The 17,315-nt window shown below is 36.0% G+C and overlaps 1 protein-coding gene across 3 annotated transcripts in view; it reads right to left on the bottom strand.

The window, feature by feature from the left end:
• klhl5 (kelch-like family member 5) overlaps positions 1 to 17,315 on the bottom strand; it is a 51,018-nt gene that overhangs the window by 14,670 nt on the left and 19,033 nt on the right. For all 3 annotated transcript variants that reach the window (XM_043240909.1, XM_043240917.1, XM_043240903.1), the window contains exons 2-5: positions 10,173 to 10,355; positions 5,738 to 5,874; positions 4,905 to 5,101; positions 2,991 to 3,203 (exon numbers count right to left, since the gene is read on the bottom strand). In XM_043240909.1, coding sequence (XP_043096844.1) covers positions 2,991 to 3,203; positions 4,905 to 5,101; positions 5,738 to 5,874; positions 10,173 to 10,315 — 690 coding nt within the window. In that variant the 5' untranslated portion in view covers positions 10,316 to 10,355. The remainder of the gene's footprint in view (positions 1 to 2,990; positions 3,204 to 4,904; positions 5,102 to 5,737; positions 5,875 to 10,172; positions 10,356 to 17,315) is intronic.

Consider the following 17,315-nt stretch of genomic DNA (forward strand, 5'->3'; position numbering starts at 1 on the left):
GAATATTAAATAAACTCAGGATGTTAATTCAGGGCATTCAAGGCATATAAAATAAAATGATATATAAATATTAAACATAAAATTAAAATAAAGGAAAATGAGAATTGTTGCTAAGGCAATTAACTGAAATATGTTTATGCTGAGGTACTAATTATTTATAAAATGGAAATAAAAATTAAGGCATACAGAAACAAAAGCATACAGAAAGTTTCAAACGATGATGACAAAAATGACAAACTTAATAATACAAATTAAAATGAAAACTAAAAAAATAAGAGCTAACTCAAAACATTAATAAAAACTACAATAGCATATAAACAGTACTAAAATAACATGATCACAAACTACCTTGCAAGTGCAAATGCCTGCAGATGACCACTCAACACGTTCAGCACATCCTGATAAATCATAAAACAATATTGTTTTTTTTGTTTTTTTCCCAGCATTTCTTTTATACAGCCATGCCTGTGATATGAATCAGTATGAATATCAGTGTGCACATCATCATTCAGCACCATCTTACTGAATCCATAATCGCATCCATCACTGTGCTCAGAAAACAGTTTCTAGTTAGAGCTCGAATATTCCGCCCATACAACACCACCTCCACCTTCCCCAGTCTCTGCTTTCACCTCCCTCCCACTCCTCATCCATCAACCCCATACTCCTTTATCTACACTCCTCCCTCTCTCCACCTCCTCTCTGTGCTAAAAACAAAAGCTAATCATTTCCACCTCTTTCATAAAAGTGCCCACATCACAACCAGTGAACGAGTGCATCTGTCACGAACCAAAAATCGATCATCTCCCCCGAACGTGAATACAGAGTAAACGCGTTGAAGAGAAATGAATGCTCCGGAGTTAGGATGGCTGGACGGTGGCTTAAAGGTTTTTGCTTCGCTGGAAAGCACAGAACAACCTGCGATTTACATTTAGATGGAACTGAACAAACTCTGCTCAGCCAGCCACGAGTGGGAGAACGCCTGGAAATTTTTTTTTCACCTTTGAAAAAGGGGGGGAAGAGGAAAATAGAAAGGTAGAAAGAGAGAAAAAGCAATAAGAGGGAGTTCAGTGGAATTCATAATGCATTTAAAATGAAAAAAAGGACAAAGCTTTGAGCTCCGACGGGAAAGAAGCTCAATTAAACTGCATATCCATGCGAATATCATGTCCGACACCGACAGACTGAGCGCATGACAATAATATAAAACACTGCAGTATGGCTGGACAATCGTATTAATAAGACATCTGCAGCTATTGCAAAGCCTGTGGCATCAAAATGCGTGTTTTCTTATGACAACTAGTCGTAACGATAAAAAAAAAAAAGTTCTAATCCACAGATGTGTGCTTCATGTTTTACTTCTGATCTCCATGGCACACAAAAATTAATGGTGAACAAGACATCTGGCACACGAAACAAAATTTAGAACCAAAAACACTGGCTGAGTTTTTGGAATTTCTTTAGTTACAGCTACATAAAAAAAACTAATTAATTCATGAAGTCATGAGTTTTCAACTTCTTTTGAATATGTAGCCTACATAAAAATTTGCAACTGCTCAAAAAAAAAAACACAACAGCAAAAAAGTTCAATGTTATAAGACAATATCAACACTATAAACATTATACTATAAACACTATAAACAATAAACATTAAAACACTACAAAAATGTAAAAACATAAGTAAAAATGTTAATCACTTAAAAATGATGACTTTTACAAAAGAAGGTAATTTTCTTTGCTCATTACTATGAAAAATTGTAAAAAGGACATGCACTTTAAAAGTAAAATAATGTTGAATGTACAGATTTTCTAGGTAAAACACAAATTTCTAGAATTCTCATTTACATTTGATGTGTTTTTAATTACTTTTGGAATGTTTATTACATTTTATGTTGGTAACTGAATTTTCAATGCAATATTTTGTCGTGTTTTACCATGACGATGATGTTTTTACAGTGAAAGGAAATGATTAATCCAATGTAACATTACAAATAACCGTTTTTAAAAAATTCAGACAAACATTTATTTATGTACTTTATGTATTTTTAACACGTAGAAAAAAATGTTTCAGTGGAGTGTGTGTACGTGTGTAAGAAGGGAAGAATGTGATAAGGGAAAGAGACACAACAACAACATCCTTATCACACTCTCCAGGCTCCAAATGCATCCCATCATTGAGTACACATCCTCACTGCCCAGCAGAACAGCACTGACCTTCACACACACATAAAGACCACAGATACTAGAAGAGCTAAATGCTCTAGACGAGCTTGCTCTACGGAAGCTCGTTTTTATGAATTGTAACACACAGAACGTGTCAGTTAAAAAGAAAGGACCAAAAGCTATTTGGTTACCCACATTTAGTCTTTAGTGTCACATGATCCTTCTGAAATTATTCTAATATGCTCATTTAGTGGAAACTGATCTAAAGATCAAACAAAAAGCATATATTTAAATGTCCTGTAACATTAGAGTCGTCTGTACGGTCACATTTGATCCATTTAAAGCATCCCTGCTATATAATAAGTGAACATTTATTTTATTTCTTTGTGTATTTATGACCACACTTTGTGCTCGCATTAACAAAGTTCAGTTTTTCATTAATGACAGCAAATGTCCAAAAAGCAAAAATGGTTCTTATGCTCTTCAAAACTTAATATTAATATCTTAGGCGAAAGAAAACGTTCCTGGTGAAGTTACAAATACAGTCCGACTTGCTTAAAAAAAAAAAAAAAAAAAAAAAAAAGCTCAAAGGCTGTTTAGCATTCTGTGGCAAAACTTCAAGAAGCATAGAAGCATTAATTACTGTGACTGACTGACTTACCGACAGATCTTTCAATTAACTGATTAGCTGATACATGAATTAATGCAGATTAATGATTTTCTGATATGTATTTATGGTACACCGTTCAAGCTGTCTGAACAAGTAACAGCACAGCAGAATAAAAGACAGGTTGACTGATGGACAGATGGAGGTACGGTTGACTGACCTGTGGTTTAAGCAGGGGCAGACGGATGTGAGCGAGAAGAGAAGGAAGCTGTGATTGACGGGAGGGAGCATCATGGCGGACCCAGCTAAGCAGGGCTGTTACCACGGTTTCCTCTTCTGGAACGTTCATGTCATCAGAAGCTAAAAGCTTCTCCACCTCACAAGCAGGCAAGAGCAGAAACTCCTGATGCCTCATGACCTCCATGAAGTGCTCCTACGGTGAGAGAGAGAGAGATTATCTGGATCGGTTGATGGAATCGAGGATGTGGTTGTCAAAGCATAGACTATCAGAGTGTGTGTCTGTGTGACTAATGGTCTTTCAGCATAGCAACATACAAAACACACAGTGAGTGTGCACTCGTAAGTCGATGTGACAGACGGCATCTGCCAAGAAAAGAAATGAAGATGCAGGTTTAAATGGTGGATCAGCGGCGTGTGACGTTTAGATCAGGTTTGCGCTTGTAACTGTTTAGCCACAGCGACACAATTTACGGCAGCGCTGTCTTGTACAATAACACAATTATCATAATACTGGAAATTCTTCAATGACGCTGTGGAAAAAGCATATTATTAGGGCAGGATAAAGGCTACGTAATGTGTACTAATTATGATTAAATACAAGTAACAGTTTCTATAATAAATATCAAATACACAAACATACTATAGTTTAAAAGTTTGAGGTCAGCACCACATCTGTTTTCATAAAAATAAATCAGCATATTAGAATGACTTCTAAAGAATCATATGACAATTCAGACTGCAGCAAAGGAAATAATTGCATTTTTAGACTCCTTTCAAAATTCAGAAACATAAAAATCCTTGCCAATCTCAAACTTGAAAACACACACACACATCCATACACACATATCGCATTCATAATCATATCACATTTAATCTATTTGTAATATTTTAATTGATTTTAGCAACTTAATAGAAGAAAATAATTATCCCACATAGATGTACCACAGCTTTATTTTAACTGGTTATTTTGGTTTAGGACCAGTATTTGTTTGCTGATATTACTATTTATTTTTCTATATTAACTATGCATGATTATGCTGTCATTTACATTTAGAATTTGTATTATGCATCGTTTTTCCCTGCTTTCTCTGCAGATTTGCTATCCAACATGTCCACATATATCGGAAAGAGAAAGAGAGTAAGGATACAAAGTGGACAATGGAACTGGACATCATTGCATTGTAGGGGGAAGGGATGGATGAAATAAAAACAAGGGAAAGCCAGATAGGAAACAGAGGCACCGATGGAAAATGGAATACAAGTTTTCAGTGCAGTCTCCATGACAACCCCCCTGTTGTGAACTGTGGGCGGGCTATTATGGGTTATATTTTCTTGAATGAGTTTCCCTCAGGAGCAGTGGAACATCAAACGCTGAGCGGAAAATTTGCGAAGAGGAACAGTAGCATGTCCAATTAAACACACTCGCCTCGTTCAGGGAACTTTTTCAGCACCAGTGCTTCAACGGCAGTTAAAACGGGCTCAATTGCCCACTCGTAAACCCACAGACACAGGCACAGACAGCCAGATGGACGCAGATGCCTATATATGAATACAAACACACACACTCACTGAGGTAGCCGCCCACACTGAAGGACGAACAAAAAAAAAGTAGTGTCTGTAAGTTTAGGCAATAATGTCCTCTAATTCACTTCCAAGTTTTTGACACGGTGAACTGCGTATGATAAATCCCTTAGTGTGCGCTTGGTTGGGAGGAGGACAAACAAAGAAGCATGAAAGAAAAGTGATAAAAGAAGAAAAATGAGGCAGAGAGAGGGGCGCTCGCTGAAGATAAAAAAACAAAGAGGTTTAGTATTCACTTTCCTGGAGTAGCCAGCTTATCTTTTGTTCCAATTAAGTCGGTTTGTAACTATTCTGAATGCGTACGTTTGCTCACCATGGTGTAATTGTGTGCCACCTTATGGAGGTCCAGGCAACCCTGAGCATCAGCAAAAGATCGAATGCCCAGACAGTTGGAGGGATGGAGTTGTTTCATTAGATAACTGCAGCAGGCCTGAACCACCGCAGACAGCTGCAGAAGACAGGCAGCCGACAACAAACTCTCTATTGTGTCCTCTCTCAACTCCAAACGCCCTGTAGAAAGACAGACACATTCAAGAACGATTTGAACAAAAGTGACAGTAAAAACTTGCAAAAGATTTCCATTTCAAATCAATGCTGTGCTTTTAGCTTTCTATTTGCCAAAGAATCTTGAAAAAAAAATCCATGATGGTTTTCACTGAAATATTAAGCAGCACAACTGCATTAATGTTAATTGTGAGAAATGGTTATCAAGCACCAAATCGGCATATTCAAAAGATTTCTTTAGGATCATGTGACACTGAAGACCATAGTAATGCCTGCTGAAAATTCAGCTTTACCATCATAAGAATAAACTACATATTTATTTCTTTTTTAGTATATTTCACAATGTTACTTGTTGTCATTTAGAACTCAACTGAAAATAATCTTTCAACCTAAAATTGACATTTAAATACAATAAATCATTAATTTATCAACACTAAATGTAATCCTTAAAAGATTAGCTACAATATTTAAAATGAATTGGTCTTCTAAAATTTGATCTTTAATGTTTTTTTGTTGCACAAAACAGTAATGTTAGCCATAATATCAAAGTCATTTCATCTTTTTGGTATTAGTGTTAGTAGTAGACATGTGGATGTGTGATCTAACCAAATATTCCAAACATTCCTCCAGATAAGCACACACCTGTGTAAGCATACTGTACCAAGACCCATAATGCATCTGGATCCACACCCTCCATTTTGATCTCCTCTTGTTTTGCCTCTCGGACATCACTGGTGAACATGGCCGCAAAGTAATCGGACACGGAGGAGAGAACCAGTCTAAGACAGAAAAAGAGAGAGAGAGAAAGAGAGAGAGAGAAAATATGATATGATATCTGCCCACATGCTTTTACATGCTCTCATATTTTCAAGCACACCTTACTTCTTCTGCATCACTGAATAGAAACTGTTGTGTGCTGCAGGTAAAGCATGATAAAAAGTTTGAAAAGAAAACAGACAGACTAGAGAAACAGAGACCGAGAGAGATTACAGTAAGACACAGGATTTGAGGATCTGTTAACTGAAGCATGGTAAAATGAGGATTTCCTATTCAAATCCAGCTCTGCAGACAAAGATATTCACACACACACATACACACACACACACTTAGTCAAAGCTTGCGGCTTTAAATCTATTAGACTCATAGCCAAAATGCTAATTACTATATCAAAGAGCTGAATGCGTGTGTGTGCACGCGCTTGCATTGCTGCTTGAAAGGAAAGGTCTGTTTTTGTTTGCATTACGTATTAAGTAACTGAGCTATTTTATTGTTCTGCTTGAGTGTATGCTGGTTGCTTTGAATAAGATTAATAAAAATGTGTCATTTGCATTAATCAAACCGGATTACCGACTGACAGCCACTAAACCTTATAAACTCCATATCAGCATTCAACTAGAAAGGAAAAAAAGGTCTTTTTGTATCATCAACTATCTGAGATGGCGAATGGGGAAATGGTTTTCGTAACATTAGCAACGCATTATTAGCCGCTTGATATTGTAGTCAAGCCAAAGGCTAATGATATCAATTCCCATTACGTTTCCAAGGTTGTGCATTACCATTCTGATCACTAACTTGTAGACGACCCTGCATAATTTGCTCCTCCCTTCGGAATCAGTTTCAAACACATATGGCTGAACTATTGCCACTTTCCACTGCATAGAGTTTATCAGTTATGTTAGCCGAGGTAAAATGAACCATGTGGTCTGAGGTGGGGATTCATTTGCATGTTCATAATCGACTAAATGAGGTACACGTGAAGAGCAGGGTCAGAAGTAAAGTTTACCGAAATTTGCCCACGTAACTGTTTTCCAAGGGAATTTTTAACCTTTGCAATTTCATTAAAGGATTAGCTCATTAATGAATAAAAAAAAATTACTAACCCCCACATCTTCCATGTATTCTTCCACATTAACCTTGCATTTAAGGTTTTTGAGGAAAACGTTCCAGGATTTTTTTCCAACAAAGTGGACTCCAATGGTGGTCAAAGGGTTAAATGTCCAAAGACTTCAAATGGCTCTATGCAATCCCAGCTGAAAAGTAATGGTCTTATCTAGCCAAACGATCGGTCATTGTCTAAAAGAAATAAATAAATGTAAATACTTTCTAACCACTATAAACTATAAGCTTCCAATTCTCCAAGGACAGTGGCGTTTCAGACTTATACGTTTTCTTATTAAAAGAACCTGTTAAGTTACTTCCTATTCAAATGCCAGTTTTGAGCAGTGAAGGTTAGTGCTTGGTGTTTGCTTGGTCACAAATGCAGACATAGTGTTATTTGTACGAGGTGCACGCAAAAGAGAGTACCAAGTCATTATAATCAGTAATTATGTTCCCACTGGATTAAACATATGCCTGATTTGTAATGGCTTTTATTGTTTTTGTGTTATCATGCCGGGACACGGCATCACACTATGGTAAGGGGCATAATATTTCCGCCAAATGCTTGTGGCATTCGGCCAATCACAAAGCACTGGATATCTGACCAATCAGAGCACACCTTGTTTTATTAGAACAGTGAGCTTTGTACAAATCCACCAGTTTTCTAAAGGTAGGCTTAAAGGAGAAACAATAATGTATAGTACGTGGAAAATAATGTGTTTAAACTTTAACTGTATAGATACATTGTATTACAAATACTTCTTGTTAACTTGTTAAACCGGTTACCAGCACTTACCAGCAATAAGGTTTTCATATGAATTTCAAATGAATCTCCCAAAACGTAAAATTGTTCCGAATTGCACAACTGGAAGCAGGTACAGTAAAACATAGATCTATGGAAACATTTGAAGCCGGTAATGGAGAATACTCATGCAAGAATATGATGAAAAAGAAGTAATGAGGGGAGAGAAGAAAAGATAAAGAAAGGGATCACAAATGAGGTTTCAGAAGAGAAGCGGGAAGCGGGAAGTGAAAGTACATTAGAGACTGTGAGATTCATTTAGCAGCAAGAGTAACACTCAGCATTCGTCCTCCTCACTCTCCTTCACTCTCACTTTCTGCACTTGCATCACTGAGCAGATTGCTTTTAAACCTTGCACTTTACACGCGAGCAAAATCATCTAGCACTTCTCTGTTTTTACTCATATTACAGCGTCGCCGAATAACTGATTCAGCTTTCCTGCGATCTCTTTCTGAAAGTCTGTGTGCTAAAGCAAGATTTTAGGGATTTTAGGTTGCAGATGGTGCTCTAGATAGAAAAAGTACAAAGGCTATTCACTATGAAGTGTTTGTGTGTGCATTTGTGCATCATTATAAATGAAACACCAGCAAAATCTTCCAGCTGCCTGAGGCAGCCCCGCAATCAGCAGAACTATGCCATCAACAAACACGTGGAAACAACACAAAGAGAAGGGTAAATTAATGAAGGAGAGGAGAGGAGAGAATGAGCAGATCAGAGAGGAATAGAGGGATGGAATGCCAAGGTGCTGCTATGCAATGATTCCTCAAGAAATGTGTCTGCCCTCTATAAACTAGTTTTAAAGCATAGCGCTCATTAACACTTACAGTTAATATAATTTTCACAGTGCTATTAAACTTTTATTTGATTTGACAACATAAAAGCTACATCCTATTCTGTGTTTACCAAAAACTAATTGGATCAGAGCTGAAACACACTGAAGTCCCTAGCGAAGCACGCGTTTGTAAGCAAATAAGGAAGACAGACCATTCTGTGGTGAGAATGAGATGAGAATGTTACACAATCTCATTACAGATGAGAACTGTTTGAAGATCAGAACAAAATTGCAATTTATTGTTAGATTTGATGATTCGAGAGTAAGTTTAATTCAGCATGGAAACAAACTAAAAATCCTTGAGAAAAAGGCTAAAAGCCCGACAAACTATCAACTGTGATATTTTTGCAAGCTGGGATAGCGTGTGAGATTTTTTTGCGCATTTGTGTATAAAGAGCTTATTTAGTTCACACACTGAAATAACATACGAAAAAAAAAAAAAAAAAGAAAGAAACTCAATGAGCTAGCTTTAGACCTTAAGAGACAAAGCTGGGAAAATGTTTCGAAAAATGCAAAAACAGTGAAAAGCTGAGGAACGGTGGGGGGCCCAACAACTGCGTCTGATGCATGTTTGTTGCATTTTAATAACCAACTGTTTTTGTAATGTAACACTTTTCTAATGTTATGCATATTCACAATGCACACAGACCATTTTACGTAATCTAATAAATATACGCATAAATGCAGAGTCATTTGAATTTGTGCTCTGAACTGAAAATATATTTGAACACACTTTTGCATTTTTAATAACTTTTGAGACTGTCTTTCCACAACGTTGATTCACAAATATAAGTAGCTAAATCATTTAACACACAGTAAGCATGGATGCTGTTTGTGTCTGAGGTCACATCTCAAATGTACAACCTCTACATAAATCTATAAACTCTCAGATGAAAAGAAGTTGTTGAACGGCTGTCAATGCACAGGAAGCATATGATGTCAAATATCACACATGTCACGAATAATATCAAAATCAGGTGTATGTGTTTAGTGCGGTGTAAACTGAAAACATGCATGTCACGACCACATGATATTCACTCATTATTAATTTAAAATGAAGAAGCTAAAAATAGTCTAAAATGAACCATTTTCTCCCTCAGACAACAGGAAAAAACACATTTTTATTTTATATTTTGGTTTCCAATATAGTTGTAGTTATTTTAAATTGTGCATAAATGAAGTATAAAATCTGTCATTCCGTCTCGGTTCCGTTTCTATAACAGTCACCAGACTTTATCAAAAACCATACTCAAAATAATACCATGGCAGTTTCAAAAGTCTAAAGTTTTATTCATCGAATTCAGAAACTGCAGTACTTGCTGACAATGAGCTGTGCTATAAATGTGCCACCGCTGCTACATTCAGCAGTAAACTGTAACTACCATCACTCATCTCCAGCATCTCCAGGGCATTTATGATTCGGCAGCATGGACTGGATCTTCTCGGATCTCGTCAAAAGCCCCACACTGAAGAAAAGCCTGTGGCTGGATTTTTTTTAGGATCTAGACTGAGGCTATTTGGCTCAGCTAATTGAGAATGTGCGTGTACTGTTTTTGTTTTGTTACCTGTGCGCTGGTATTCTACGCTCTCCGACGAGGAGGACGACGTCACAGAGTTTCCTGGTCCTCAGGTAGGCCTCCATGCGTCTGAAGGTGTGTTCAGCGTGACTGTGTGCCTGGAAATGTTCCTCTGACACACACGGCTCCATCGAAGCACATGAGGATAAAGTCGCACTGCTGTTAGACGTCCTGAAAAACACACGTGCACTGGGTTAGAAAAAAGTGTTTGGTGAAAAATATGTGGTTATTATAGTCTTAGTATATGTGATTAAAAATATACATATATACATATATATACATATATACATATATATATATACATATATATATATATATATATATATATATATATATATATATATATATATATATATATATATATATATATACATATATATATATATATATATATATATATATATATATATATATATATATATATTTATAAAAATATATTAAATAATTTCTTTATAAAATATTATTTATATTTTGTTAACACCGAAATAACCAAATTATTGCTGACTGATTAAAATTTTTTTTGTCATTTTGTCATTATTATGACATAAAAGTATTTAGATTAGTGCTGTCACACAATTAATCGTGACTAATCCCATCCAAAATAAATGTTTTTGTTTACATAATATATTTGTGTGTATATTGTGCGTATTTATTATGTATACACATGCATGTATTTAACAAAAAATTATATTTATGTATTAAATATAAAACCTAAGTATATAAATATACAAATGTATACACATGTAAATATTTTCAAAAACATACAACATAATAAGAATACAGAAATATGGATAGAAAAAAGAAATCGTTTGATAGGGCCCTAAACATGTAGTTTTTGTTAACTTTAATAAATTAATGCGATTTTTCATGTTTCATGATTTTATTTACTTAAAAATTTTAAAAGGAAAAAAGGAATTAAAAAATAAAAATAAAACCCCTAAAATAGTTTTTTTGTGAGCTTCGAAAACACCTTTGAAAAATATTTTTTACAGTGTACTGTATATAGGAGTGGCCTCAAATATTATGCAAGATATTGGGGAGCTTTTGAGTTAAAAAGGTTAAAGCCTCGTTCACACCAAGAACGATAACTATAAAAGATAACAATATTAGCATCATCCACAAAAGCAGACGATATTTTCTGTTTATTTTACATGCTTGTATCACACTGTATGTTTGTGCGCATCTCGTCAATAAAGCTGTAAAGTTCTTTGATGCCGCTAATCAAAGAACTGGCTTTCCTGATGAGATGCGCACAAATATATACCCTGCAATATATTTCCCAGCCCCATACAGACACTAATAGTACGTTCCGTCTAATAGTTCAAGCACTAGCTTGCGCTAGAACAACTGCAACTAATTTTATTTCACGAAAAAAAAAAAATCTAAAACATTTTAAACAGAGCCATAAGCTTTCCTTGCAAAATCATAGCTACACACACTCAAAATTACACACACATGCGCACGATCAATGGATGGATAAATATAGAGGGCTTTAGAGAGCTGTTAGTAATTAGCTTTGATGATGAAGCTGGCCATGAAATACACAAAGCAATTTAGCTTGTTCCCAAACGGCTGTCGTCTCTACTGCCTCTCTCTCCCTCTCACTCTCCCTTTATCACTCGCTTCCTGTCATTCTTGTCTCTATCTTTCCCCGTCTCCTTGCAATCCCCATTTCCCATGTTCACACTTATTTCCTCTCTCTCTAGTGAACACATCTCTACAGTAGAAATTCTGTCCCCATTCAAGACAGCTGAGCTCCTGATTCATCCAGGATCCTTGATAATTAATAGTTCTTGCAGCAATTAATCACAATAACCTGCGAGTGAGTCTGCAGAGAAGGCCATGGGAAACTAAGTGCTCGTTCTTTTCAACGAATGACAAGTTAACAGTCAAATGCATTGCAAGATATTTTCAACGATGTTTGTTGTTAGGAACCAGAACGTCAGGTTTGTGAGACTGCTATATCAGCAAAATCATGCTAATTACCCACTGGCTGTTTACATAACAAGTGAAACACATAACCAAAAACACATAACCAAAAACACATAACCAAAAACAGATCCTTGTTGTAATAAATGGCATTAGAATTAAAAAAAAAACATATACACAACAGAAAATAGCATTAGCAGGGCCTAAAACTGTAATATTCCACACCTGACAACAGCCAGTGAAAAATAATAATAATAATAATAATAATAATAATAATAATAATAATAATAATAATAATAATACTGGGGTAAAAAATGATTCTCTTTACACAAAATGTGAATTTTGTTACAAATATATTCACATAATTGAAATGATAATTGAACTAAACCATATTGTTTTTTTTCCATGAAATTTTAGAAATATTTCAAAATATTTTGTCAATGGTCAAGAAAACTGTTTTGGGCAATGTAGATTTTTACTCATATTTGGTACTTGGCAAGTGTTTATTTTAGACACTGAATATTAGCTATTGGTTGATATTGTTACTGCAGCATAAAATAGGCCAAACTATTTTTCAATATTGGGATAAAAAAATAGTTTTTGTTTCCACTATGCTAGGTTTGGCCCATTTGTCAGTACGATTTTTTTTGTAATTTAAAACACAATAAAATCGTATATCCTATACTCCTTTATTGTTTTATTTGTTTTAACCCGTACTAGTCAAAATAACCATGTTATTTGAATTTTTAAACAAGCATTGTTAAACTGAATGACACTTAAGATTATTACAACCACGTTATTGTTCAAAAACTTAAAAGTAGACACTTTGCTTACATTTAATGTGCCTTTATGGACATAATATCACTTTTGCAAATGTCGTCGTCGTACAGCACAAGTGTTAAGAAGTTAACTGAAGCCACGACACAAAGGCAGATCTACTTCTAATGTCTTGAGTGGTCACACTATTGGCAAATATCAGCAAAGGGAAGAGCAGTGTGTCGCTGTGATGGTCTCTGGGGTTTCAGTGTGCTCAGCAGCAGGAGATAACAGCAGTCAAACTACAATCTTTTATGAGCCAAGATCTCTCGGCCTCACAGGCAACGATCAAATAGAAAATCTATTTCATTGAAGCAGAACATTTTAAAAAGTGCCCATTCACACACACACACACAGCACACAGCTTTCAATCACACCATTTGAAAAGAAGACAGATGGTGAGATGATGAGAGAGAGTAAGTATATTTGAGCTCTCGGCTCCAAATCTTTTAAAAGCAATTAAAGATTTGCAGTCAGTTGAGTGTAGAAACCTAGTCTATCAAGTACCCCGGGGAAAGACTGAGAGAGATTAAAAAAAATTAACAGAGAAGAGTTTTTATGAAGATTTAAGAGCCATGGCAGAGACAAATTCAGAAAATAATTCTTACATTTTGTCTCTTAAAATAGTTAGCACGGCTTTAGAAAACCTTGACCATAGGCTCAAGTCGAATGAACCGTTTTAGTCCATAATTCGTTTTTTTGTCCATAATGACTTATGTGTTGAAAAGATTAGCACTGCAGTCGGGACCGGCGCATTCAAGTCTGCAGGTTAAATCTGAGATAAGACTGAGATCAGAAGAGGCTTGAGTCCAAGATTAGTAACATTTAAGACATAAATGTATTAAGACGTAAATGTAAAAACGAGTTCCACTGCAATGAATAAAGCCAAGCTGTACATTAGTGTCACTCAAAATCTTCTCAGTGCAAAAACAGTCTGCTCTGATCCAGAGAAACAACAGTAGCCTACATGTTATAGCTTTCTAAATTTCTGAGGATGATTCTTGATAATCAAGCAGATTCAAAAAAGATAACCGCTCAATTTAATATGAACGAAACAAGGTTCACAAAGAGTTAAAACCGATCATCAACAAACTGATTCAATAAAATAACACGCTGTTGTTTATATCTTGTCTTGTTTCAACGCAGCTGTAGTGTGTGAAGTTGAATGCTGTTACTCTAATGCTTGCTGTATTAAAGAAAGACATAAAATAAAGCTAGAAAATGCTAAATTCTGCAAAATGGAAAATAGCAATTTATTCAATTTTTTAATGTTTTCAGACCAACAATCTATCCGTTATTGTAGTTCAAGACAAGTTTGAAGTTCGAGTCGGGTCCATAACAAGACCAAGATCAACAGGGCCCTAGACTTGGTTTTGAAACCAGTCTCAAGCACCGCAGCACTGGATAAGAGCCCTATTTAAAATCCCTCAGTTCAATTTTGGATGACATGAGGTAGGTAAATGACAAAATTTGTATTTTTTGAGTTAACTGTTTAATACTGGGAGTTTGAAAGCAGACAGTGGGAAGAGTGAAATGCCGAGACAAACTGCAGAGATTCCCTTTCTTAAGCGCTTTAGTATGTTATGGGTAGCAGGTTTTCAGCCTCTGGCTCTTCTCAATGCCAAAATTATTTAGTCTCATATGAAAATAGACTACAGGCAACGAAAACACAAACACACACTCCTATCACAAACACACGGGCAAATTCACAATCCTTCGAACACGACCTACCAAAGTAAACATCACACAAACCCCTGCACGAGCGCAAACACACAGGAGAGAGGCAGCAAGTTATCTCAAAAAGCCAGATAAACACCTGCCAGTTCCTGAACATCCCCAGTGGGCACTCGTCCATTCATATTTGCACTCTTTTTCGAACTCCCTCAGTTTCCTTTTCATAGAATAACTTCTTTATTTACTGTCTAACCCTTTCTCTGTTCTTTCTGTTAAATGTCGGGGAGTAACAGTAACTAAAAGTAGCGACGCTACTCTAGCCAAATTCTATAGTTCCCAATGATTTTTTTTATTTTTACTGCAAACCCAACAGATACAGTACCGCTGTAAAATGTTCTCTGCACTGCTCTTTTGATTGATATTGTATTTACATGCATGTTTTAAACATGCTCTTCTAGCCTATACTCCCTTTTATATGGCATTAGAGCGGTTCATTAGTGAATCGATTAGCATGGATGATTCATATTTAACATGCTGTTATTTACATGAATGAATAGATTCAGTAAGACAGCACGAGCTGCAGAATTGTGAAGAAAACACGATAATACCGAATTTAGCACAAGTGCATTTTGTTTGGAGAGGTAAATCAAGGGATTCGCAAAGAGCTAAAACAACATGTTTTTGTTTTCAACTCAGTTGTAGGATTTTGCACGTTTATCATTTCATTAGTTGCATTTAGCAACAAAACACCAACTTGAAAATAAATCCCTCACTTGACAGTTATTTACTTTTAAAAAATGCATTTGGCATTTGATTTGTATGAAATGTAGCTTCCTAGAAATGTAATAACTCAAGTTCACTGCAAGTTGAGTATAGGGTTTATCTATAGGGAAAGTACAGTTTCAAAGCAGCTTCTCCAACACTGTTTCTGTCTTTCATTCCTTCCTTTCTGCACACTGCACACAATTTTCTGCTTTTCAGAATCCCCTCTTTCTCACCCTCCGGCTCTTTTCCTTAATCACTCCAGTATTTCAGTCTCTATGCTATTGTTAGTTTCCACTGCCTTTAAGCATATCTCCATCTTTTTCTCATTTTAAGAGTATTCTGCTCCATTTTCTAAACCTCACGCTGTCAAAAGATCCGAAATTCATTCCTTCAAAATAAAAAGTTAATATATGCATATTCATGTCTGATCACTTCAGTTGAGGTTAAAGGGAAGAGAGGCGGTTTCCAGGCTGTAATGAGCTCCACTGATATCTGCTGTCATTTCAGAATGGATTTGAGCTGGGATTACGACACCATTTGGAGATCTGGATCCGATTTAAGCCTCTGTAGACCAATTCAGATGGGAATGAGGGAACATATCAGATGGAGAGGCAAAAAGAGGGATTTTACATTTTGGGAAAGTCTGGTGAACATTAATTATGTAAACGCATTTCAAACAGCATCTTACAAGACTCTGAGTCTTATTCTACAAATGGGTATACATAACCACAGATTTATATTGACAGCTTCATGCGCGTGAGGAGACACAGAACGCCAAAGGAGGAGAATGAAAAGGTAAAGAAAGAGGAAAAGAAAAGGAAGAGGAAAGAGGAAGTGGTAGCATGTGTGCAATTAAAGTCAAGCCGTCCCAAAATATTCATTCAGTCCCCAACCAGCAGTCAATTATGATACAAGAAGTTTTAACCTGATAGAGCTGCTATAAAATAGCCTTTATAAATCCAACGCCTTCTGCTCTTGTTTAGAGGTCTTTATCCATAAACCCAAAATCCCCTTTCTAGCTCTTGAGACTTTAAGGACAACGCTGTTTTGAGAGTTCAATTTGAGGGAGGGTTAAGAGTTGAATGATTGCCATCTAATATTATAAATGTTTTCCATTATTGCATTTTTCTCAGTGCACAGAAAGTTTTAGACACATCCAAGTGTGAAGCATTGTTTTTTTTTTGTTTTAAACCCAGCTCCTGAGTCAGACACAACACATCATTTGGGTAGTTTTTGCGTTACTCATATTATTGATATGAAAAACGTAAGTCCGTTCTTTGATTTCGCTCATACCGGGCCCTTAATTGAATACTTCTACTCAAAACACTGATCAACACATATAGAGAACTTCAAAATGGTGAACAGATCTTCACTGTGTTTGCTCGGTGCGCAAGAGCGAAGCTAAATGGTTCTTGTAAAAACTTAATGCTTATGCAACACATGACAACAAACATCACTTATGTCAAACTAATAAAAGCTTTTATTATAAATATTAGTTTTAATATCCAATATTAGGCAATTCATTTTTACATTTGTTTTTATTTGACAGACATGCAAAATTTAGTTTTCCACATGAACGTTCTCCTGCTCCGGCCTAACGCATCCCACTGGACAACAACAACAACAAAAAACCTCTCTATATCAAGACATAAAATGCAGGACTTAATGACACAAAATAAAAGATTTATTCAGGTTCTCCGCTGTTGCACAGAATAAAATGTGTGCGTGCCGTCATAAATGGAAGTGTGAGCTGGAGGCAGAGAGGAGAGAGGGAGAGCCCTGGTTTGAATGCTTAACGGATATCAGATGCTTTGCCCCATTATCTCAACATCGTAATTGCAGTTTTCAGTCGGCTAGACGGTTCTCTTCATCTCCCTGTCTCTCTCTCCTTCCATCACTCTCTAGCTTTCTTGTAAGTCATAAACAGCCCCAGGGCCTGGAGGCTCA

This window comes from Puntigrus tetrazona, chromosome 1 (assembly GCF_018831695.1).
Source record: "Puntigrus tetrazona isolate hp1 chromosome 1, ASM1883169v1, whole genome shotgun sequence".
NCBI classification, from domain to species: Eukaryota; Metazoa; Chordata; class Actinopteri; order Cypriniformes; family Cyprinidae; genus Puntigrus; species Puntigrus tetrazona.